Genomic DNA, 25,047 nt, shown 5'->3' on the forward strand with positions numbered 1-25,047 from the left:
CTCCGGGGATGGTGACTCCACCACTGCCCTGTTCCAATGCCCAACAACCCTCTGGGGAAGAAATTGTTCCCAATATCTGAACTAAGCCTCCCCTGGTGCAACTTGAGGCTGTTTCCTCTCGTCCTGTCACTTGTTCCCTGGGAGAAGAGACCAAAACCCTCCTCACTATAACCCGTGCAATCCATGAGCAGCCAGTTTCTCCAGAACGCTGTGGAAAACTGTCAAAGGCGTTACTGAAGTGGAGATAAACAACATCCACAGCATTTCCCTCATCCATTCAGCTGGTCACTTTGCCATAGGCAGAGATCAGGCTGGTCAAGCAGGACCTGCCTTTCATAAACCCATGCTGACTGGGCCTGAGATGCAGCAACATGCAATGGGTTGAATCTAAAGGGTGACTGTAAAGAGAAAACGCTGCTTTTCCATGTGTGTTAAATCAGATCACAACCTCACTTTGTTTTCTTGTAAACACCCTCTAGACATTTAATTCCAACTCAATCACAAGGAGATGTTTTACCGTATTTTGCTCAATTCCACGTCCTGAAATAAGACACTAAAAAAGTTGCAGGCAGAATAAACTTTCAGTCCAAAAAAGAAACAATTACAAGCTTCACTGAGGTGTGATACATCTGTCTTCAGATGCCACCCTAAAATCTCTACCCAGCCCTTACCTGCTAAATGGCATTTGCTTTCTGCACATTTCTCTCTGAGTCCAAACTATTTGTGAATGATGCCAGAGGAAATCAACTGTTTAGAGTACTTATTTATAGGCACAAACCCCAACAGCAAGCTGGGCAAACTGGGAACGGGTCAATGGAATTTGGGTGTCTGAAAGTAGCAAGCTCTCATAGTCCGTATCGGGTGGCGATAACTTGCTGCGCTGGCACGTCCTGATCTCTGTGTTTCCCTTCCCTTCGCCGAGGACAGCAGGGCGCGGGGGGCGCCCCCCGCCGCGTCAAACACCAGCTGCTGAGCGTGGCGCAGCGCGTCTTCCAGTACCGCGTGCTGCTCACAGGTCAGTAACACGGCGCCAAGCTGCTCGCGGGAAACGCCCCCACGTTGTTCTGAGCTAAACCAGGGCTGAAGCAGTGTGGGATTTCCCGGGAACTTCAATATGCGCAGGATGTGGTGAACACCAGGGAGGCCTGGCAAGGAGCAGGCACTTCTTCAGCACAACCGTGCTGAAAGGTCACCAAAAACCTAAGTCAGGTGCTTTTAGCCACCCCTTCTGTGAGTTGGGAGAGAAGAGTTCAGCCTCCTCGCCAGCAGATAGGTTTGACTTATTTGTGCCCAGGGCAACGATCAGAGACAGCAGGGGACAGCAATCCCCAGCAAGGGGACCCTGCCCCACATCCCATATGACAGGGGAGGCTCGGCTCCTTCTACTCCATCGACACAGCCGTCGTACCCAGCACCGCACCCTCGCCTGTGTACAACACACATAAGGCCAGTGATAAGTTTAAATAAAAATCCCAGTTCAATTTATCTATCTGCACCGTAGGAGACAGAGATCCAAACTTACATTACCAGTACATTGACAGATTTTGCATTGACGGTAACGCCTTTCCTTTACGTTCAGGACCATACACATCACTCCCACCCGGAGCCTCTCCCGGCGGTTGTGTCCCCTGTGGTGGCTCATTCTCTGCAAGCCACAGCACACCCAGCAGGTCTGAGCCATGAGGGGAACCAGCTTGCTGGAGCAGCATGCGGCCCCTAGAAAGAATCCTGACGTTTAGGTTTGTAACTAATGAAGTGGTTGGGGAAGGAAATGGTGAAATGTAACAATAGACCTCAGAGTTGTCGAGTAACTTAATCTGATCAGAACACAAAAGAGTCAGGATCCATAGACATAAAGATGGAGAAATAACTTTGGAAGTACGTCTAACTGTGGGTGGAGAGGGATGCAAGATGAGTTATGCGTGGGACAGTAAAAACGAAGCCATCAACCCTGCCCACGCTCAATGGCCACGAAGGGCACAGCATGTTAGAAGGTCTTCTATAAATGCAGCAGAACAAAGTGACCCTATGGATGTTTTTCATAGCACAGATTAGCAGCAGTTTCATCTTGCTCCAGACACTTTGATCAAGGATGCAACTCATTATTCACAGCTGGTTTTGCCTTTTTAGTACAAGCAATACAAATGAACACCGGATGCCAACAGCACAACTTTTTTTCTGTCTGACTTGTTTCCCTCTCTGGGTGTGTGTGCATTAATGGCAACTTTCCAGACTTGTTTGGTTGCCATACCTAGCAGTCTCACATGATCCTTACAATGTTTTTAGCGCACGCACACACATAATGCATCTAAGAAAAAGGCCTTGGCGTGTCCCTGTCCTGGGCCCAGTTCTGTGGCCCACAAGGAAAACCGCAAACACGAAGCGTGGTGCTTTGTGAGAGCTGGAGGGGCTCCAGCGCAGCTCCAGTGGTGGGACCGCGTCTGTGCTTGAGGCAACCTGAGCTCCTCCTTGTCCCGGTTACTGCACTAACTGGGAAAGTGAAAGCTTTCGTGTGTGGTGCGGCAAGGTCTGCTGGATTGAGATAGTCTAGAAAATAGGTTTACTGCCTCAGTTCTTCGCCTCAAGAAAGCAAGCCCCTTTCTCTGCCAGGACAGGGTGGGTCTGCACAGTGCAGTCCTCCAGATTCTCTAGACAGCAAAGAGAAATCAAAATCTGCAGGTGTACTTGAGTGTTCGTAACTGGCTGTTCCTACCAGCCAAGGGAGGGTGTTCTATGAGGATATTGGTTGCCAGTTACTACACTACAACTAAAAGGAGTTGCCCAGGTAATTACTTGGGAACAGAGGTATGGAACAGCCCACGGACGTCCTGCCCCGGGGGTGCCCAGGCACCCTGCTTTCCAGGGGGAATCCCTGCCCGCGGCAGGGCTGCGCTACACGATCTCCAACCCTTCCAACCCAAACCAGTCCATGGCTCTGTGGTTAGGGTTTCCTGTTTTACTTATAGCACTACAAATTATGTGGATCTCTATTCTGATTCTTGGATGTCTGTGTTTTTGATTCTTTTCTACAGATTACTTGAATAATCTTTGCCCTGATTCTACAGAGTATGAAGACACACAAGGTAAAACAGAATGGGTAGAAAAAAAATTCTGCTTTGCTAACTCTCTAAAGAGGTACAGGATCTATACTGGTAGTACATGGAAGAGGATTATTTTCAAGATTTTCTGTTAACAGGTTAGATGTAAGACCTGTAAGAACTGGTTACTAATTTAGACAAATTATTTAGGGCAAAATCCCTATCCTTTTTTCATTGAAAAATGTGGGCTTGTTATTGTTTTGACACGATGAGCAACAGAAGAAGAAATTACCATCTATACAGATATGGTGCAGCTACTGTAGTTCTGCCCCAGCCACTGGGGAAGCTGCAGCCCTCCCCGGCTCCACCTGTGTTTGGCCCGGTCACTGTAAAGTCCTCTGGGACGGCTCCACCCGCCTGTTTCTGTCCCCTTATCTGCGCTCTGGCTGCTGTGCCCCGTGAACTCCAGGGAAACCCAGGAGGTTTGAGTCATGGATTCTCTGTTCTGGGTTCCTTAAGCCCGAGTAAACTTGAAAGGCATTGCATAAAAATCAGCTCTGCACCATCAAGAACAAGCCCAGATGTTCAGCTGCTAACACCAGTCTTTCCAGCACACCAGATGGATGAAGCAGAAGTCTCTTACTCACACTAACCTCAAAGTAAGGTTTAACCTTGGACTCAGCGGGAGGAGCTTCCAGGCTGGAATAAGCAGGAATAACATTGTATTAATGAAATCAGTTCACCTCTGCGTTACACTGAGTGTAATCACAGCGATAAGGCCTGTGACTGACTGCTCTACCCACGAGCAGGACCTTGGGCAAGATTCAGGGCAAGGCAGGCGCCCAAGCCCTGTGGCCACGACTGCCTGTCCAGGCTGCGGAGAGCACACGCCTGTCCCGTTTCTGGCCAGCAATGGCCAGTGTGCTCCCAGGCCGGCCAGGAACAGGCAGGATGCCCCGTCCCTCTGCCGACCCAAGCCACACCGTGCCACGGGCCACGGCACCAAACGTACCCCACTGGAGAAGCCAGGTGGTAATTAATGTCACCACTTCATCCACACTCCTGTCCGAACAGGATGACCCATCCTCTCCCTCGGCAGCACGCAGAAACAGGTCACCTCAGGCTGCCATGGCTAAAGCTGGCTTACATTAAACTCCCGCTACCACAAGCCCTAATTGTATAAAATCTGCAACTAGAAAACATGGCAAAAGGACTTTGTGGCTTGCTAGGTGCTTAAAAGCGACCTCGTGAGCTCTCTTGGTCAGCAGAGTGCGATGCAGAGTTTGACACACGGGAATGGCGGAGGGAAGGGGAACTGCCGGCTCCGTGCTCTGCGCTGTTCTCAGCTTCCTGGGCAGCTGCATTCTGGACGCGCCAAAGTCAAAGGAGCTGCTGCTGGGAACGTTGTTTGCGTTCTTTTTTATTTTAAATATGCCCTTGCAAACAGAAGGGATTTGGGTTATTTTCCTACTCTTCTATGTGATTCATGGTGTTTGTTTTGCTTCATCCCTCAGCTGCCTTATTCATCGTTTCTGAAATCACGGACCGAGCCAACGACAGCATGCTCCAGGCGGTGAGTCCCACTGCTCCCCCAGCTGACCCTGTCCTTTCTGCTCATCTGCTGAATATCTGTGCTAAATTCTGAAGCCTCCTCCAGGGTGAGACTCCAGGGTTTACACAGAACGGGCTTACAGGATCCCAGATATGGAGTAGGTCTATGCCTCATATAACTGAGATCTCGAAGTTTGCACAGTAACCTCGGAGCTGTAGGGATACTTGTATTAGAGGCTGAGAACTGCAGGAGCTCAGCTCCTAACAGACCAAGGCCACACATCTTCTTCTGGTACTGGTGCTTCCTTAGATTTCACTCGGATGAACACTTTTGTGAAGTCAGAAGCATACATAAGTGGCCCAAGTCAAACTTACTGTGTTGCATTATCATGCTATGATTGTATCTCCACCAAGCCATGCTTTAATCTGAAGAACACCACTATATCGTCTGACTTTTACACAGTCACAGACTGTATAATGATTGCTATTAATAATGTCTGTTTTGGAACAATTTCATCGCAAATTCCACATGGATTTTGACACTTGGTTTTTTATCACGTCACCAGAGCACATCTGCTCTTTTTCAAAACTGTGGCCTGCAAGAGATCAAAGAAAGTTTCCTTCATTCCCATCTGTTTGAATGCTGTGGGCTTTGCGGAGGCACAGGTTCATGAGAATCAAAGTACAGTGCTCTGCTAAATCAGATGCTGTCCTCCTGAATTAATATTCCATCCACAAATGCCACAAGTCTTTTCTTTCAGTTTTTTAAAAATGCAAAGAATTTAAGAAGTTACTCTAACTATAGAACAAACGGAACAACGCCACTCAAGATAGGGTGTTAGTAACTTGTCACGTACCTGGGTGAAGTTCAAAGCAGTAATTCAGACTTGGCATGTACCTGGACTCATCAAACTACACTCCAAAAATCCGACAGGAGCACTGAATTATGATCTACATTTTCTGTGGAATATCAGTGATTCATTATTAGCTTTTTTGTTTTATGATAGTAACACTCCAGCAGTTTTTCCCCAGGAACAATTAACCCAGGATTTTCAGACACATGATGATATCAGCTATCTCCGCAGCATTGTCATCAAATAGGAAGTTATTATTTGCAGTTTACAGATGTGCAAACAGAGGCATAAGGCATACCATCACCATCTGTAACTCTTGAACCCAGCAGGGTTTGGACTGCGCTCTGAACTTCTACAATCTGTCAGAGGCCCTGAGACGCTATAAATCACTGATGCTATTAACAGTATCGGCATCAGCGGCAGGTGAATTGCCTGGGGAGCCGCTCCTCCCGCGCAGACATCACGATGGTGCGGTGGAAGCTGCAGGTCTCCGATAAAATGGCCAGAGGGATTCGGCCGCCCACATCTGCAGTACCAGAGGGTGGAGCTTTGTCTTAATTTTTTAATCGTAGCTTGTGAAGGATATTTGAAAAGAGAATGAGGATAGTTTAAAGGACAATGATGATAGTTTTAAGGATAATTAAGAAAACTACCCAAACAAGGAATTCTAGGGGAACTGTAGGGAAGCCAGACCCCCTCAGCTGCCCGTGTTCCCAGATGAATCCCTGTGCTTCGCACGCGATGGCTGTTTGGCTTCCTCCAGGAAATGAGTCCGAGCCATGTCTGTGCGCGTCCTGGTGAACACGTGGTGAACACGTGGTGAACACGTGGTGAACACGTGGTGAACACGTCCGCGCTGCAAACGTCAGCACTTCAGCACGCTCGGGAAGAACGCTGGGGGAACCAGGCTGCAGCGGCCCCTCCTCCGGCCCTCGCAGAGCCCCGGGGCAGCACCGGCACTGCCACCAGTGCGCTCGCAGGAGAGCGTCCCGGAGGACGGAGAACGGGCTTCCATTGTGGAAGCTGTCAATCTGACGGGTTTTGGTGGGGCTAACATGCCCTTTTAGTGATGGGAGAGGCTTTTGCAAATGCCTTTTGCAAATGTCAGCTCTCCCATGGTCCTTGGTATTTCTAGTGCTATTTTTCATACATTCTGTTTCCATTTTGCTGGTCTATAGTATTTCAGAAGTGGTCTGACAAATTCTATTTGTTACATCCTGAATAGCAAAAGAGATACTTGATGGCTGAAATTCTTGAAATGTCACCTGCCAGTTACGCAGCGCGGTCACCATGCACCCCGTGCGGGTCAAGGCTTGCGGGTGTTTCCGTATGTTTGATACGCGGTTACTGATTATGAACTAAACTTACTATCACACTAAACAAGTGTTATATTTCACCAGGGCAGTAACATATGGAGGCATTTCAGGCTTATCTCAAAAAGCAAGCTGAGATAGGTACATTAATTGTTTTAGCCGAAATCCAGGGTAAATTAGCCTTGACAGACCATCATGTCGACGTGGATGTGCTCCTTCTGGTTTCTGCGATAGCCTTCTTAATTAGCAGATTCCATAGACAGCACTGATTTGTATCAGGCAGATACACTGTACAATCTAATTGAGCTTAACTAATCCCAGGGGTATCTTAATGCCCGTCAATGGAGCACAGAAAAACAGACATTATCCCTCATAGCAGAAAACTGTAGTCAAAGGCTGCCAGGTCATGAATCTGTATCAAATATGGTCCTCAGTCTGTAGTTTGTCTGGGTGTGTAACTGAGGATTTAAGATGCAATGGCTAATTTAGACAAGAGACTCCTAATTTTCAGACACATTCCAGCGATGAGTCATTGCTGCTGTGCAGCCGTCCTGCTGCTCTGACCAGATAAAACCGCAGCTGGCTCCTGCACACAAGCCTTTTTTTAGCAGCCTCACCTGCAAAATGGAAGGAGATTTGAAAATACTCTAGTAATACTGCAAAGGTACAGACACCCCTTCTTTCTCCTTTGTACATCCATCCGAAACCATCTTCTTTTACGAGAGCACAGGCTTGGCTAGATTGATCTTATTTACCATCCTCATAGCTCCGGAGTTCGCGCCATGTGCCGGCACCCGGTGACCGTCTGTGCCTTAGGGCCAGGTGGGCAGATAATAGTATCAGTTTGATAATAAACTTCCTGATCTTTGCAAAGCATCAAAAGAAAGATGCGGCTTCATTACCTGCTTACTAGCTAACCTTCCAAATCCCTACTGCAAGGCCTTTAATCCATTATCACAGACTGTAAGCCTCCAGATAATCCTAACAACAGTCTCAGATTATCAAACCATGCTTTGGACTACTCATGTCATGCCAGTAACGCACAGCTTTGGAGCAGATACTGTACTTTGTCTCTGCTTCCAGTTTATTAGTTCCCAGAGCAAGAAAGTCAGCAAAGAGGCCAATGTATAAATACCATACGGAGCTAGCAGGCCCTTTTGGAGGTGAACTGAGGTATCAGAAGCTCAGGTGTGTAGAAGTCCAAAGCAGATATGAATACAGGTGATGAGGGGCTGTAGGGCTGGAAGAAGACTTTCTGGGTGCAAAATCCCTGGGCTCAGCTCTCTCTGCAACCTCATTCTGTAATTCCACTTCTGGAGAAAACCAATGGTGGGGAAGGCGGAGGGAAGGTTTGCCTGCCCAGTCACCACGAGGGCTCCTCACGGCGCTTTGTCTCCCCAGGAGAACCTGCAGAAGCTGGTGCACATCGAGCACAGCGTGCGAGGGCAGAGCGGGCTCCTGCAGCCGGGACGGGTGAGTGTGCGCAGCCCCTGCTCCCCCGCGTGCACGGCCGCGCTCCACGCGGCTACAGCTGCTGTTTGTGTAAGGAGCCATCACTCTGGCACTGTTCTAGAGAGGAAAACTGCACCCAATTCTGTTCTCCATCTGAACAGCATAGATGACTGTTAACCCACTGATGCGGGTCAGTTATTCTAGACCTTTTCAAATGTTACTGCAATTAAGTTCTAGTATGCGGGTTTAGCTGCTCAGGTACATAGTGCTGTCTGCATACCCAGTAAGAATACGGACGGACAAAAGTACCGTGTTTGCAAACACATACAGATTACGTGTGCAGGCACGGTTATGTGGATGTAGCGTTAGCTTTTCTTTTTGTGGTCTGTCTGTTTTAGAGGAGTTTTAAAGACCAGAGTTATTTTCTGAGGCCCGTTCCATGTCGGCTTGGCAATCTGTGACGATCGCCTCTGGGCAGACCCACGGTGCAGGCGCAGTGGGCTGAGGACAGGGGGTTCCAGCCCCTCGGTTCTGTCCGAACGCAGGAGCAGAAGGGCCGGCCCAGGCAAAGCCGAAGCGCAGGAGTGAGGCTGGGAGCGAGAGCTGAGGCGTCTCTCTCCTCCTGTGCTGATGAAAGCCGTTAAAGCAGCTCTTAGGAGGAATATACTGTTTTCTCACTGAAATTCAGAATGAGAAGTCTCAGGATTACAACCTGCTGTTTTCTCCTTCAGATTTTTGTTAAAGAGGGAACACTGATGAAAATCTCTGGCAAAAACAGGCACCCTCGGCATTTGTTCTTGGTAAGATCTCTTTTATATTTTCACTCTCTCTTGTATCTTCTCCTGCACTTACGCAGCCCTGAGCCCTGGCAGAAAGTTTTGGGCTGCGAGTCACGAACAGCCAGCAGCGATGCGGTGGGCCAGGCCGTGCTGCCGGCAGCGCTGGAGCCCCTGTCACCCGTGTGCCCACGGCCCGGCACGCAGAACGCGGGCGGTGCTGCCCCGTTCGTGCCACAGCTACAGCGCACAGCCCTGGCCAGGCCACCATCCTGCGAGGAGTCAGGTTTCCAAGGTGATCAGCGGGATGGGAGCTCCCAAACACTCTCAGCAATCAGGCTTCACAGTTGAAAGTCCAACCTTAAGGGCTCTAGGAGAGCTGATCAGAAGTAACAGAGAATACCCTACCGCTAAAGTTTATGAAAGCTTTCTTTGGGTGCACTCAGGAGAGATTTGCATCCTTTTTGTCAAAATCATGACTTTGTGGCAGCCAAGGGAAAACGGCCATGCCGGCATCCCCAGGAGCTGGTCCTAGCAGCAGCGATCTCAGCAGCAGTGGCACTGAAGCCTACTGATGACCGCTCCGTAACAGGCGATTCTTGCTCCCTTACTGATCTCCTCTGATACACTCACTTCGCTAGTATTACAAAACATTGTGGAGCTGTGGCTAAAGCTGGGACCAAATCCCAAGAAGCTGTTAGAGTTTCATCTTCCAGTGTGTTCCTACCTGCCACCATGACTCGCCACTATGGCCAATACTGAAGCGTCACAAACCTAGCTATTGGAACTGATGCAGAGAATTTAAAAGGAAGATCAGAAATCAGGTTGGTAGTAAACATTGGGAGGAAAGTAATTTAAACTTGGGATAGACTGATACTCATTTCAAGTAGTCCACAACGGTTGTATCAGATTGAAGGTCACAGGAGACTGAAAGTATTACTGGAATAAAGAAAGCACAGAAATGAGTCTTTGTCACTGTCGAATTTAGGAACTATTTTTGATTCCTGGGGAGAGTTCAGCTGCTCAAACCCGGCTGTTCACTGCAAAGAGAGACGTGTCTCTTGGCAGCTGCAGACATTACAGTAGCCAATGACCGGTTGTCAATAGATGCTCTCACTATCTGAAACAGCACTTTTTCTTCCTTACAGTCAGAAAGGCAAACTGTGACCAAATGTGCTCTCACGCAACGTGTGTGGTGGAGCTAAAAAACCACAGTGGTCACTTTCAAGAACCATAGAATTGGCTTCTTTCTGCTCCAACACACTGAAGCCGCAACCACGTCGGGCTCCTGTACCAAGTCTCCTGCTGAGGCAGGACGGGGCTGACTGCATCTCGGAAATAGTTTTACACCTATTGGCAAATATCTGCTGCTGGATTCAGTGATATTTTTACTCAGTCTGCTCTACCTTGAGAGCTCCTGAGGTTGTAGAGCAACGCCATGTGTAGTGCAATTGCAGGGAGTAATCCCTGCATTAGCACCGGAATGGTTTTGCATTATCTGCTTGTCATTGCTAGTGCTCTGGGTTCTCTGTTGTGCCACCATCACTTGTGCATTGCTTAATGGACTATTTAGCCTGTGGATACATTAAGACAACTACTGCACAGCTATTCACAGTATCACAGTATGTTTGGGATTGGAAGGGACCTCAAAAGATCATCTAGTCCAATCCCCCTGCTGGAGCAGGAACGCCTAGGTGAGGTCGCACAGGAAGGTGTCCAGGCGGGTTTGAATGTCTCCAGGGAAGGAGACTCCACAACCTCCCTGGGTAGCCTGTTCCAGTGCTCTGTTACCCTCACTGAGAAGAAGTTCTTTCTCAAATTTAAGTGGAACCTCTTGTGTTCCAGCTTGATCCCATTGCCCCTTGTCCTATCATTGTTTGCCACTGAGAAGAGCCTGACTCCATCCTCATGGCACTCACCCTTTATATATTTATAAACATTAATAAGGTCACCCCTCAGCCTCCTCTTCTCCAAACTAAAGAGCCCCAGCTCCCTCAGCCTTTCTTCATAAGGGAGATGCTCCACTCCCTTAATCATCTTTGTTGCCCTACGCTGGACCCTCTCCAGCAGTTCCCTGTCCTTCTTGAACTGAGGGGCCCAGAACTGAACACAATATTCTAGATGGGGTCTCACCAGGGCGGAGTAGAGGGGAAGGAGGACCTCTCTCGATCTACTGACCACCCCCCTTGTAATACACCCAAGGATGCCATTGGCCTTCCTGGCCACAAGGGCACAGTGCTGGCTCATGATCATCCTGTTGTCCACCAGGATCCCCAGGTCCCTTTCCCCTACACTGCTCTCTAATAGGTCATGCCCCAACCTATACTGGAACTTGGGATTGTTCCTGCCCAGATGCAGGACTCTACACTTTCCCTTGTTAAATTCCATCAGATTATCCCCCGCCCAACTCTCCAGCCTGTCCAGGTCCCGCTGGATGGCGGCACAGCCTTCTGGCGTGTCAGCCACTCCTCCCAGCTTAGTGTCATCAGCAAACTTGCTGATAGTACACTCAATTCCCTCGTCTAAATCATTAATGAATATATTGAATAATATTGGCCCCAGTACTGACCCCTGAGGCACTCCACTAGATACTGGCCTCCAACTGGACTCCGCACCATTGACCACCACTCTCTGGCTTCTCTCTTTAAGCCAGTTTGCAACCCACCTCACTACTCTATTGTCGAGACCACACCTCCTCAATTTAGCTGTGAGGATGCTGTGAGGGACTGTGTCAAAGGCTTTACTGAAGTCAAGGTAGACCACATCCACCGCTCTGCCATCATCCATCCACCTTGTTACATTCTCATAAAAGGCTATGAGGTTGGTCAAGCATGACTTACCCTTGGTAAAGCCATGCTGACTGCCCCTAATGACCCTCTTATCCCTGATGTGCCTTGAGATGGCACCAAGGATAAGCTGTTCCATTACTTTCCCAGGGACAGAGGTGAGGCTGACCGGTCTATAATTACCCGGGTCCTCCTTCTTGCCCTTTTTAAAGACTGGAGTGACATTTGCTTTCCTCCAATCCTCGGGCACCTCTCCCGTTTCCCAAGACTTGGCAAAAATGATGGATAGCGGTCTAGCAATGACTTCAGCCAGCTTCCTCAGCACCCGCGGATGCATCCCATCTGGACCCATGGATTTATGGACGTCCAGACTACTTAATTGTTCCCTAACCCAGTCCTCATCGACTAAAGCAAACTCCTCCATTAACCTGGCTTCATCCGGGGTCTCAGGGGTACAGGGTTCCCCAGGACATCCTCCAGCGGAGTAGACAGAGACAAAGGCGGCATTCAGCAATTCTGCCTTCTCTGTGTCTTCTGCCACCAGGGCACCCACCTCATTCATCAGTGGGCCTACATTGCCTCTGGTATTAGTTTTATCTGCTATGTATTTGAAAAAGTTCTTCTTGCTGTCCTTGACCCCTCTCGCCAGCTGTAATTCTAAGGAGGCCTTGGCTACCCTAGCTGCCTTCCTGCATCCTCTAACAGCAGCCTTATATTCCTCCCAAGTGGCCAGTCCCTGCTTCCATGACCTGTAAACTCGCCTCTTCTGCTTGAGCATACCCAACAGATCCCTATTCAACCACGCAGGCCTTCTGGCTCCCTTCCTCGACTTCCTACGTGTGGGGATGCTCTGATCCTGAGCATGGAAGAAGCAATCTCTGAATGCAATCCAGCTCTCTTGGGCCCCTTTTCCTTCAAGCAGTCTTGCCCATGGGGTTTCCCTCAGCAGTTGCTTGAAAAGGCCGAAATTAGCCCTGCCAAAATCCAGGGTTGCAATTCTACTTGCTATTCTGTTCCTGCCACACGAGATGCTGAACTCCACCATCTCGTGGTCACTGCAACCCAGGCAGCCCTCAACCTTTACTGCTTCAACCAGACCCTCTTTGTTAGTAATGTATTTTCATCTTGGCACATAACATCTTTACCACATCGGTCTTAGGGCCCCACCAACCATCACTGCCAAGGCGTTTTTGTCACCCCGAGGCCTGCACGGACGTGCTTCCCTTTGCCAGGACGCCTTGCCCAGCCCGCACGCTGCCCCAGGCCTGGGGACACCGCGTAGGGAAAAGCCCAGCCCAGACCCACAGAGACCAGGACTGGGATAATCTCCTAAACCCCACATGTATTTTAAGCCCTTATCTTGTAAGGACCATGTCACAATCCTTTGAAGATGCTGGCAAAACTCAGGCAGGATAAGAATTTGTCTTAATGTATTGTACTAAAAAACTTTCAGAACTGGTGGTTTTTTCGACACTTCGCATGTCAGCTGCCACTTAGAAAGATCACCAGAAGCTAGCACGTATAGATGTGGTTCAGTTCAGCTTTCAATGAAATAAGTGTATTTACTTTAGCTACATGAACAGCATTTTCTGAAGCTCTTAACGGTGAACTTGCTCTGACTGAAACTTAGTCAAGCCCAGGACCCCGAGAGCTGCAGTGGGGTGTGCACTGAGGGGTAACCCCGTGAGTGTAACCCCTGCACTAGGATACCTGACCTGCACACCGCGGACACGCGCCCGTCACACGGGAGCTGTAGTTAGGACACACAGGTGCTTGCCAGGCCCGCTCCCCGTGCCCAGCGCGTTCAGGGTGTGCTCTGGCGGTGTGCGTGCGTGTGCTCGCTACGTGTGCCCGCACGGCGCGTGTGTGTGCACAGCCCGGCAGCGCGAGCGTGCGGGACACACACCGAGGGGCCGGCGATGTGCGTGTTTCTGCGGGTGTGCTGTGCGTATCACAGGTTCCTGGAGCTGGCTGTTCTCTGCAGCTGATGGTATTGTTGAATCTGGTGTTTCCTGGCAGGATGTTTGGTGAGTTTTCTGTGCGCCTGTTTCCTGAGGCCAGGCTCTGTTTACAAGGATGTTGGGGCCTCTGCAGCACAGCAGGGGCTGCAGGTCCCCCCAGTGCCCCCAACCACAGGACTCTGCAGCTCAGACACTGTCTCTTATCTCACCCTTCCAAGAATTTCTCTACAAAGGCTGCTTGTTTTGCAAGTGGGGTGCAGGAAGCTGCTATCAAATGCGAGACTGTTAAACGCTCGAGCCGGCAGGGCTGGAGCACAGGAGCTTTTGGAGTCGGAGCTTGGAAAATGCAGCCCCATGTGCATTCAGGTTGCTTCACGGACACACAGGGGATCCTTAACACAGACTCGAATAGAACACGACAGGGTTCATAGTGAACTACCCCTTAAAACATTCAGAAAGAAAAACCACCCACGACGCACACGCGGTAGGGACTTGGAGATAGAGAGTGCATTACGTGTGGATGCCAGCAGCTCAGCAGGGCATAGATAAACTTGTGTGGATCAATACATTTGAACACTGTAGGTTAGAAAACTTGCACTGACCTCTAATGTTACAGCGTTCTCATCACAGCAGAGGAGATTGTAAAAAGAAAGGGGAAAAAAGAAAGAGTAACAGAAAAAAAAACATTAAGGGGGGTCATCCTTAACCAACAGTAATAAAAGAATGCGCTGCTTTTAAAATAAATGTATAACTTTAAAGACAAAGAAAGTAAATGGGGTTTGCTGTTCAAGAACCCCAGTGGCACACACGCCAGAGTCCTGGAGCTCTCTCTCAGGAGCTGGCCTCCTCGTGCCGGGTGCCCGCGGCCAGCTGCCTCGTCCGCGCTTCCGAACGAGCCCCAGGCCCGAGGCAGAGGAGCGCGGAGGAAGGGCCGTTTCCTCATGTAGTCCTTTGACGCTCAGGATACAGCAGAATCACCAGGCAAACATGAGATCTCACTAGCACTCTCTGATTCCACAGAGGATTCTCTTCATGTTAGCAATGAACTCTGCCTGCCTTTTACCGTCTTCACACCTGGCTGATGGACTCCTAGTCGCTACTAGTAATGGCAAGTGAAAACAGCTTTAACCTGCTTTTCACTGGCACGGTTACGTTTGCTCAGCCACTCACGGTGCAGCAGGCTGTGAGGAACTCCCTGGTCAAACCGGAATCATCGCGTGGTCAGTCCTGCGCAGGCGTCACCACGCTGGCTGGATTAACGCTAGCGCGGACGGTCAGTTATGGAGCGATAAGTGAATCACAGAAAGAACTCCGTGACAAGCCACGTGTCACCTTGCTCTAAGGGAATTCTAATGTGTTGTTGCAAAAGGAGTGAATACTCCACTTTAGACCACAAAGAACGTGAGGCTCCTGTTCTGACCCACAGTACGCTTCTATATCCTCGGCTGAGAAGTGTGACGTTAGAACAGTTCCACGCTCCACGTGAGCCCAGGGGTCCCAGGAGGACACAGCCGTGCCCAGCACAGCGGGCAGCGCGGCAGAGCACGGCAGTCTGCTGGTTAAAACGGTAGAGCGAATGTTCCAGCATTTTCTACAAAAAGATTGGCTGATCTCAGTGAACTCAATTCAAGTTTCAAAAGTAGCAAAATATGAAGCTTTGGGGAAAGTCACTCTTCAGTGTATTTTGCCTTACATTAATGGGAATCTGTATTTTAAAGACGGGCAGCTCACACACATAAGCCTGATTTGCTGTGAATCAAACAGCTACTTAATAAACTGGTGTTGACAAGTGAACTCATGACCCTAATAAAGGCAACAACAGTTTTGCTGTTAAGTCCAAGGTGATAAGGATTTAATCCCATGAGTACTAATTCCATGTAATTTGTCTTTAACCGTTGTTCCTGCTCTGTAAGAAAGCTCAACCATGACCTTTTAGGAAAACATCCATAAGACTGCACTTCCTGTTTTGGTGGGTTTTTGGGGTTTTATTTTTTGGGGTTTTGTTTGTTTGTTTCTTTGTTTTTCAGGCAAGCAAATTAGTGACAATTTTACACCAGCAGTTTTAGGTGATTGGGCAGTATTATTAAGACCTCAACAATTCCAGTCATACAGGATACATTGTTTTATTGCCAAATCATGCTTTAGTTTCCTCCTTCCTTCTCTGTGTCTTTCTTTATTACAGTTTTCCTTCCAACATATAATATTATTACCATTCAATCGGCTATATTTAAACGTCTTTGTCGCAGAGGAATCCAAGTGAAGCTAGTTTCTGCCTGCTTTTTAATTTCCTGAGAATGTCTGCACTGTGTCGCCTTGTCCCTGGCACGACGCAGCATCGCCTGCGCCCGGGTTTTACGTTGCTTGCACATCTTTGTTCGTAGCATCCAGTACAGTCACCAAGGGGCTGAGTCCACGCACGCTGGTGCTGACGAGACAGAGAACACGACCTGCTCGTTCGGGTGACGCAGGGAATGCACAACATGAGTCACTGCTGTTCCTCCTCTTACAGCAGCACGGGAAAGAGAGGCCAGCAAAGACAGGGTCCAGTGCTGCTCTTTCATTGATGTGTGTTGGCACGAAGGTAAAAGGATGCAAAAATGTCAATTATTAAGTCAGGCAAGAAGCAGAGAAGATCTGATCCCGTTTCATACAAAACTGTTTGAAAAACATGCTTTCTGCAAGGAGCTGTCAGAAATATCTGGGGTGTTCAGGTACAGATATTTTCCTCATAAAAGCAAAACAGCTTCTCATTTTTGCCCTTCCACGGTCTCTGTTGCGGCCCCCAGCCCAGCAGCGCTGTCACACGTAGGGCCCGTCCTGCAGGGAGCACAGCTCTGCTCTCACACCCACCCACTCCTCCTGACCCGGCCCTGCACCGCGGCTCCTCTCCTGGCCTCCACGGCCTTCGTGCCCACACCAGGACAGTCCCCGGAGCCTTCCCGGCCATGGGGTCTGCGCCTTCCCGGCCGTGGGGTCTGAGCCTTCCCAGCCGTGGGGTCTGAGCCTTCCCAGCCGTGGGGTCTGTGCCCGAGGACAGTCCCTGGCGCCTTCCCGGCCGTGGGGTCTGTGCCCGAGGACAGTCCCTGGCGCCTTCCCAGCCGTGGGTCCCTGCCCAGCCCCGGGCAGCTGCAGTGCCCTGGGCAGCCGGTCGGTCACGGCAGCGCCTGAGCACGGCACTGCCCTCTGCACACTGCTTCACCCAAGCTGAATAAGAAGAGCTAATTACCTGCCTGCTTGGCCATTAGCAACAGTCAACACTGGGCAGAAGCAGAGTCCCAGCTGCAGACTCATCAGTCCAGTGGACACGCAGCGCTGGATCTGAGCTGTGTGGCCTGGCCTGGCCTCAGTAACAGCCCCAACAGTTCATCAAGCTACTGCTGGTTCTGTGGTGCCCCCGGGAGCACCGGGCAGGCCTGCAAGCCATATTGCAAATTATTGATTTTGTCTTTCTCTTCATGCAGATGAACGATGTTCTACTGTACACATATCCCCAGAAGGATGGCAAATACCGACTGAAAAACACCTTGGCTGTGGCAGGCATGAAGGTAATGCGCCGTTTGCATTACAGGCTGGAATTGGAGTTGCATAGTGGGCTGTTAGTGCTTTGCTGGTTTATGTCTCGTATCCAGCTGAGGGCAAGGGGAAGGAGGAGATGAACCTGTTATCAGGGGATTCCCTTGCCTTTTACAGGAGACAGAAGGAAAAATAATATAAAGCAAACATAAAGATTATCTATAAGGCTATGACTTAGTACAACAGCCTTATTTATGCTGCATAAATAATACAAGCCAAAATCATATTTACCATCTGACCACAAATGTAGAGACAGAAAAGATTTACTCTCCCATTTTGTTTATTCCTCTCTTCGTGCCTCCAGCCAACACATGGTTGTTCCCCACCACATATTCACTAGGGCCTAGTCTGCCTGGTTTTAACTCCTGCCACTCAAAATTTACATCAACTTTCATTTGCCTGGTTTTCATGTGCCCTTTAAGTGTTTTCACCACAAGCATTAGTGGGTTCAAAAAGTGATTAGCCAGCTTGATGGGGAAAAGGTGTACTGGGAGCTGCTACATGCACTGGTACGAACAGTCTCTTCAGCGAAGAACTGCAGATTACAGAAACTGGACACGAATGTCCTGCTCTTACACTCTTTCCTGAAGCATCCATTGGCACCTGTGCAACAGGAGATATTGGGTTGGAGGGGTCTTTGCTTCCTACCTAGCAATCCATTACTTCCATTCATTCCAAGAAGAGCCAAAAGTTTTGCCCAAAATGCTCTGACACTTGTCAGACTAAACATCTCCTGAGCTTGGCATATCAAAGCTGAGCCCTGATGGACACTTGCCTTTACAGTTGGATTAAATTAATTTTTCCTTAAGCAACAGCACCATATTGAATAGAGAGCACTCCTCATTACACCAGCAGCTCAGCCCCAGAAAACTCCGCCTGCCCGTCTCTTTGAAGCAGACGGCTGGGACGTCATAGCTCCATGCGCACTGACACTTGTACGGTTGTAGACAGTTTGACTCATGTTCACACGCATGCTGTTTGTTTCTAGGTCAGCTGCCCAGTGACAGAAAAAGCCCAGAATGTCCTGAAGATTGAATATGATGAATATTGCCTGACCCTGTCAGCAAGGTACTGTCCCCAAACCGCCACGGCAGAGGGCGTTACATTCTAGAGTTGCATCTCTCCATTAGTCTGAACAATACCCAACACTTAACTGGTGTCTCATTCTTTTTTTAACCCCATTTCAGTCTATGCTATTGTGACAGGCAATGACTGAGTGCTTGAGTACACAATGAAGGTATTAATCATAAATGTGAAGCTCGTAAACTGTCACTAATTCAACTCATATACCCAGTGAAGATTAGAAGTCAGCTTTTGATAACATCTTAAAGAGAAAGGAAAGAGAAGAAAGTCTGTTACGAAGAAGCCTAAGTCCTTCCTGTTATCCTTCATACTTCTTCCCTGTGATACTACGATTATGTTATATCGCCCCTTGTAGAAGTTCACTTGTTACCTCATACCACTAGGGTTGTGAAACTGCTGCAGAAAATAGTAATTAGGTAATACCATGCAATAGATATAAAAGCATTCGATAGTGCATAGATGAGAAAGCAAAAGTTAAACCTCACTGGCAGCCCCATGGGTCTTTCTAATAAAAGGAGTCTCAGTACCGAGTTTGTGTAGTGCTGGTATTGACTGCAGCTGGGAGCCAGGATCTCTGTCCGGGGGCCACAAGCCAACACCAGGAGGAGACGGTAGGTCAGTTTCTGATCAGAAGATAGCAGTGTATTGCATTTTTTAATGCTTCTAGCTCAAAATTATCCTGCAAAATTACCTAGAGCTACAGCAGAAAGGTGGTTGGCTTGATTTTCAAGTGTAGTTTACTACAAAAGACAGCACACTAGCAGTGGTATTAACATAAGGTCTTCAATGCTTTTAGGTACTGAGTTTCCCACCATCAGCCTCCAGCTCCAGCACGGCTGGAAACACAGCAGACTTCTCTAAACCGCAGAGTGCAGCAGAGAGACGAGAGGGCACTTTCTTGATCAGAGTCAGAATTGGGAGCTCGCATCCTTCCCAGGGTGCTCGCCATCTGTGGGCAGTACTCAGATACCCGTCCAAGCCTTTTTGTCTACTTCATTTTATAACCAGCAAATTAGAAAATACCTGAGAGTTTCTTAGAACTGCCCATTCCGCAACCCCCAAAATACACACACGGTACTTGTGACTTGCCGGCCGCCCGTTACCGAGGCAGGGCGCACGGTCCTGTGTTGGAGGAGGGAATGGCTGCTGCACGTCCCCTTTGTTGGGGCAGCGGGAGCTGCCCTAGTGAGAAGGTCAGGATGTTCTGCTTGCGTTGTGCTGTTTCTCTGCCTTTTGTACTGATACCAAGTCTGTGCTCAGTTAGCCTAAACAAAGCACGAGGCCAGTGCGAGCTGTGTTTCTTCAGCAGTAGATAGAACCAGGGCCTGAGACCAAGGTTGCTCTTCCGATAACAGCCAGACGGAGACTCACTCCTATCGGAGCGCTGGGACAGAGCCCTTTCCCCTGATGTCCTGCTCATTCTGGGACCAATCTGCCATAAGCCACCCAAGACCATCTTCTGCTCTCCGTTTCTGCGCTGGCTGGCAGGGCTGATGGGTCGCCAGTGGGACGGCACGTCCTCCCCACCCAGCACACAGCAGCCTGCGCCTGCCGCGCTCACCGAGGGGAGCACCGGGAAAGGGCCTCCCTCAGAACTGTGCTGCACTGCTCACAGCGAGGTGCTGCAAGTCTGCACGGAAAGCCTCCCCGAAAGGCTGACTGACAGCGACAGCACTGCAACAAACCCCATCCCAGGCCAGTGCCTGTGTTCCATGGATGTCTCCTTCTGTCCAGGAGACTGCAGCGACAGTTTGACCCTCTCTATTTGCTTAAGGAAGAATAGATTAATCGACATGGATAATTGCTAGTTCATCACAAAAGGTGCAGCTCAAAAATCATACAAGGACCAAAAGTGGCAATGGTGAATCAAGGTCTGAGCTCTGGACATCAGAGGTTCAGCAAAAATTCCTCTGAGCCTTCATGCAACCAGTGAAATAGCTGATTAAGAACAGGCCAGTGCCAGCTGACACAATTTATCTCACTTATCAGCAGATAGGTATTATTCCCACATTTAGACACTAATAACTTGTGATTACTGCCTAGAGGTGTTTAATGGAGTGGAGAAGAGGTTAAAGGGGCCAGTTAGATATCAGGCTTTTAATAGCAGATTGTCCCTCTCATCTGTCTTTCCCAAAGTGGTTTTAATTTACATCACTATAGGGGCCATGATTTCCTTTGTTTTTTAAATTGTATCTTAATTCTCAAGTGAAGAGAGTTTCCAAGAATTAGCAAGAGAAAGGTTGAAACCAGGACTTCTTTCAGTGCTTTGCAGGCTGCAGACGTGATTTGTCTGGAAGACAGAGACATCTGCAGATTTCTTAGAAAGTGCAGCCTTACAGGACTTTTGGTGGTGACAGGGCTGCCGAGTAGTGAGGCTGCTGCCAGGGACGACCTGCAGCACAGCGCTGGGCTGGCAAAGATCGGCCTGCACGCAATAGACGCGCTGGCTCCCAGTGGCTGCTCCAGTTTCTGCTCCAGGTTTGTTGAACTTCACAGGGGCTGGTGTTTTTCAGGCAATGGATTATGCTCACAGTGCAGAGGGATGCTAAGGCAGAGATCATTGACAAAATCTGGCATTTCCTCTCTTTTTGTGCTTTTTTTTTTAAGACCACAAAAGACAGATTGTTGTCAGATGTCTTGTTTGGTGGCCTTCATGAGGACAGCATGAGGAAGTCACAGCTGAACAGCAGCTGGCAATGATGCCACTGCTATTTTGTACAACAAAGTCTCGTGGGCAGCTTTACTGTGGGTGGCTGGTGTGACTCGGGGGGGAGACCACCCTGAGCCACGTCCCCTCCGTGACCGCTGCTGGGACAGCCGGTACCGGGCAGCATCCACGGAGGGGAAGCACAGCCTGACATCCCAGCAGGAGAAGCAGCGGACAGGCAGGAGAGCTGATGGCTGTCCCAGGGCAATACAGCCCTGTGCTCCCCCGGGCAGCTGTCCCAGGGCAATACAGCCCTGTGCTCCCCCGGGCAGCTGTCCCGGGGCAATACAGCCCTGTGCTCCCCCGGGCAGCTGTCCCAGGGCAATACAGCCCTGTGCTCCCCCGGGCAGCTGTCCCGGGGCAATACAGCCCTGTGCTCCCCCGGGCAGCTGTCCCGGGGCAATACAGCCCTGTGCTCCCCCGGGCAGCTGTCCCAGGGCAATACAGCCCTGTGCTCCCCCGGGCAGCTGTACCGGGGCAATACAGCCCTGTGCTCCCCCGGGCAGCTGTCCCAGGGCAATACAGCCCTGTGCTCCCCCGGGCAGCTGTCCCGGGGCAATACAGCCCTGTGCTCCCCCGGGCAGCTGTCCCGGGGCAATACAGCCCTGTGCTCCCCCGGGCAGCTGTCCCGGGGCAATACAGCCCTGTGCTCCCCCGGGCAGCTGGACCCGCTGCTTTGCCTTGTGCTAAGGGGGCATCTAGGGGCCGGTCTGGAGAACTGCTGCCTTCCACGCATGACAGCAACTGCAGGGAATGTAGAAATTCACGTGTCTGCCGTGGGTGACACACTTTCCCAACGTGCAGATCATCTAAGCGTCCCCCTCTGGAGATGAGCATGAACACGCTTACTCAGAGCAACCCTGCCAACACTACATGCCCTAGAGAGCCTGAAAGAGGGCGCAGACATGACAAAAAAGGAGACATTTCATATTGTCCTATGTGATCTAGGGTTGAGTGGCTTATAGCAAAGTCAGAGACTACTTTGAAAAATTTTCTGGGCATTTATTTCCTTCTTGGTCACAAGCCTAACCATGGATCTACATGAATCATCCTGCTGAATATGCCCAACAGTCAGTTTTACTCCTGGTCAGAAAATGCCCACTTCAGCACAGTGGTGGGGAAAAGCAAACATTCCCAAAGTGCAGCTTTTCTTCTCTCATCCACAAACAGTTTGTCTCAGTCCCTGCTGCGCACGGCATTGACGGCTCTGCTCTATTTCATTCCACAGCTCGTGCTCGGAAAGGGACGACTGGTACAGCTGCCTCAGCAGACACATCCCAGATGACCACAAAGCCCACAACACTTCCACTTTCCACAGCAGTGTGGAGGTGAATGGAGGACGAGTCTCTCAGTGCTTGAACGGGGAAGGGGGAAAGGAGAGAAAGAGGAAAGGAGGAGGGTTATGAAAGCATAGAACAGATTTGGATTGTGTGGGAAATGTCCCAAGTTGTAAAGACATAAGAGCTCAGGCCCCTTTCAACTGAAAGCTATAGAGCTTTTTATGGATATTACTGCACCACATACTGACCGGCCAGTGTTTCAGTGCTGACGCAGCTGTCTCACAATGTGCATTCGAATTTAGGAAATTTGTGATCTTAGCAAGTGAAGGTAGACTGAAGTGAGATGAGAATTGTATGTGATGTACCAGGGCTGACTGAGTGTGCTTTGGACGCTGCTTCATTTGTTCTTTTTTGATTTTAAGCTAAGGGAAAGGCTTGGAATCCCCTTGGGTGAGAGGCCTCCTACTTTGGTACCTGTGTCCCATGTCATGATGTGCATGAACTGCGGCTGTGACTTCACCCTCACGCTGAGGCGACACCATTGCCACGCCTGCGGGAAGGTAAGAGCTGCCCCAGCTCCTGGGAGGCCCCATCCCGCCTGCGGACACGGCTGCACACTTGCAGCAACATCCAGACCAGAACGGGACTTCTGAAAGAACCCGTTAGCGCTTTGCTAAATTAGGTAATTAGGTTTCCGATGACTCTGGTAGGAACAGCAGAAACCTCCCCTTGGGAGTCACATTAATTCCCAAAGGCCAGTGGTTGAAGACTCAGGATAATTGTTGCTGAGTCAGTTCTGATATACAGCTCTAGAGACAATGCAGCAATCAATAAAGATACAGGCTCTCCTCTGGGCCAGAGCAGCAGCACCTAGTCCAGGTCCTCCCCTAATAACAGCTGGTAAAATTATCCTCCGAAGATGTGAAGAAACTCAGCAGTAGCGCAGTTTCATCAGTGACAAAGGGAAAGTTTGCTCTGTAGCCCATAGAAGAGCTGCTGCCGTCTCCCCTGAAGACGAGGAGATCTGTAAACCTTCTTTGTTCTGCCCCTTTATCACTGACTCCAGACATAAACCTGCAGTCCTGTTTAATCCATGGCTGTCTTTTAGCCTCCGTGATGTTTTTTGTTGTGTATCAAACTACCAGTAATTTTTGATAGTATGAAAAAGCATTCACTTAATCATTTCTCTAATTCCACAGGGAAAAATCAGTCTGAACCTACACAGAGGCAGCAGGAACATGTGAGATGCTTAAGAAAACAATGTTACTAACAAAACTATGAAAACAGATGTAATATGGAAATGGTCTTTCTGTGATACACTAGTGGGGAAGGTGTAAGTTCCCAGGAGACGGGGACAGCAATGGTGTGCAACCAAATGCAGCGATCAGTTCTGCTTGTCTTACAGCAGTGTAAATCCACAGCGATCACATTTTGGTCAGCACACTCACCTGACTGCCACTATTTTAGGAGTCATATCTGGTCCACTCTCTGTCTTCCTCTGCCAACCAGCTCAGACGATCTGTTTTGCACGTGCATATCTATACATTTATATGTATCTCTCCTTACTGGAACAGATTGTATGTCGAAACTGTTCAAGAAACAAGTACCCTATGAAGTACCTCAAAGATCAAGCAGCCAAAGTCTGCGACAGCTGCTACGTGGAGCTAAAGAAAAGAGGTAAGGCTCTTTCATTCTTGGCAAAACCAGCAAACCCATGTCCTGCCTGCACAACGGGGAGGCTTTAGGATCTGCCCACCAGGCCGTGTTGTGTTGCAGAGGATTTACCATTTCAAGCACGAGGCCTGTGCGCTGAGGTCCCGGGAGCGCCGGGCAGCTGAAGCTGTTTGCGCAAGCCAGGTTCTCTGAGGGCTGGCCCGGCCTTCTGGTAAACCAGAGCAACAACAGAACCTCCGTGCTGCGAGGAGCGGCTGAGGGTGTGGAGCACGCAGAGTTCGTCTCGCTTGGAGAAAGGGAGGCCAAGGGGTGCGCCTGGCTCTGCAGGGCCCTGGGAGGGGACGCGGCGAGGGGCGCTGAGCTCTGCTCCGGTGACCCAGGCACAGGCCGCAGGGAACGGCCCAAAGCTTCGTCAGAGGAGGCTCAGCCTTGACTTTAGGAAACATCTCTCTACCCATAGGGTGGTCAAACACCGGGACAGGTTTTCTAGAGAGGCGGTTGATGCCCCAAGCCTGACGGTGTTTGTGAGGCATTCGGACAATTCTCTTGGTAACGTGCTCCAGCTTTCGGTCAGCCCCAAACTGGTCCGGCAGTTGGACGAGATCGGTGTAGATCCCTCCCAGCTGAAACACTCTGTGAAGTACTTATAGCTGATAGCTCTTCCATGTCATTTGTAATGAATTATCCATTAAAATTAAACAACGGCTTTGCGGTTCTTCACTGCTGTAGCTTTTACAACAAGAAACACCAAGGTAAAGTGCAGAGTCGCTAAGAGCTCATCTACATAGGGAGTTAATCTGGTTACCAACTAAAGCCTGAATTCAAAGCAGAAGAGCTACTATCTAACTAGAACTCTGCATAATTGTCCTACTATGTAAGCCCCTTTTCTGATTTAAAACCACATCCAAATCAAAGATAAAAGGGGGGCAGGGGTTACATATATATGGACAGAAGATGAACAGTAAATACCATTCTTGCGCAACTATTCATGTAAACAAT

General features: G+C 49.5%; 2 protein-coding genes across 4 annotated transcripts in view; one reads left to right on the plus strand and one right to left on the minus strand.

The window, feature by feature from the left end:
• LOC139828743 (uncharacterized) overlaps nucleotides 1–25,047 on the minus strand; it is a 130,385-nt gene that overhangs the window by 90,266 nt on the left and 15,072 nt on the right. The gene's annotated exons all lie outside the window — the stretch shown is intronic.
• FGD5 (FYVE, RhoGEF and PH domain containing 5) overlaps nucleotides 1–25,047 on the plus strand; it is an 83,063-nt gene that overhangs the window by 51,533 nt on the left and 6,483 nt on the right. For all 3 annotated transcript variants that reach the window (XM_071812878.1, XM_065845767.2, XM_065845766.2), the window contains exons 8-17: nucleotides 928–1,015; nucleotides 3,033–3,083; nucleotides 4,553–4,611; nucleotides 8,158–8,229; nucleotides 8,940–9,008; nucleotides 17,193–17,276; nucleotides 18,293–18,372; nucleotides 22,323–22,422; nucleotides 22,797–22,934; nucleotides 23,949–24,051. In XM_071812878.1, coding sequence (XP_071668979.1) covers nucleotides 928–1,015; nucleotides 3,033–3,083; nucleotides 4,553–4,611; nucleotides 8,158–8,229; nucleotides 8,940–9,008; nucleotides 17,193–17,276; nucleotides 18,293–18,372; nucleotides 22,323–22,422; nucleotides 22,797–22,934; nucleotides 23,949–24,051 — 844 coding nt within the window. The remainder of the gene's footprint in view (nucleotides 1–927; nucleotides 1,016–3,032; nucleotides 3,084–4,552; nucleotides 4,612–8,157; nucleotides 8,230–8,939; nucleotides 9,009–17,192; nucleotides 17,277–18,292; nucleotides 18,373–22,322; nucleotides 22,423–22,796; nucleotides 22,935–23,948; nucleotides 24,052–25,047) is intronic.

This window comes from Patagioenas fasciata, chromosome 10 (genome assembly GCF_037038585.1).
Source record: "Patagioenas fasciata isolate bPatFas1 chromosome 10, bPatFas1.hap1, whole genome shotgun sequence".
NCBI lineage: Eukaryota > Metazoa > Chordata > Aves > Columbiformes > Columbidae > Patagioenas > Patagioenas fasciata.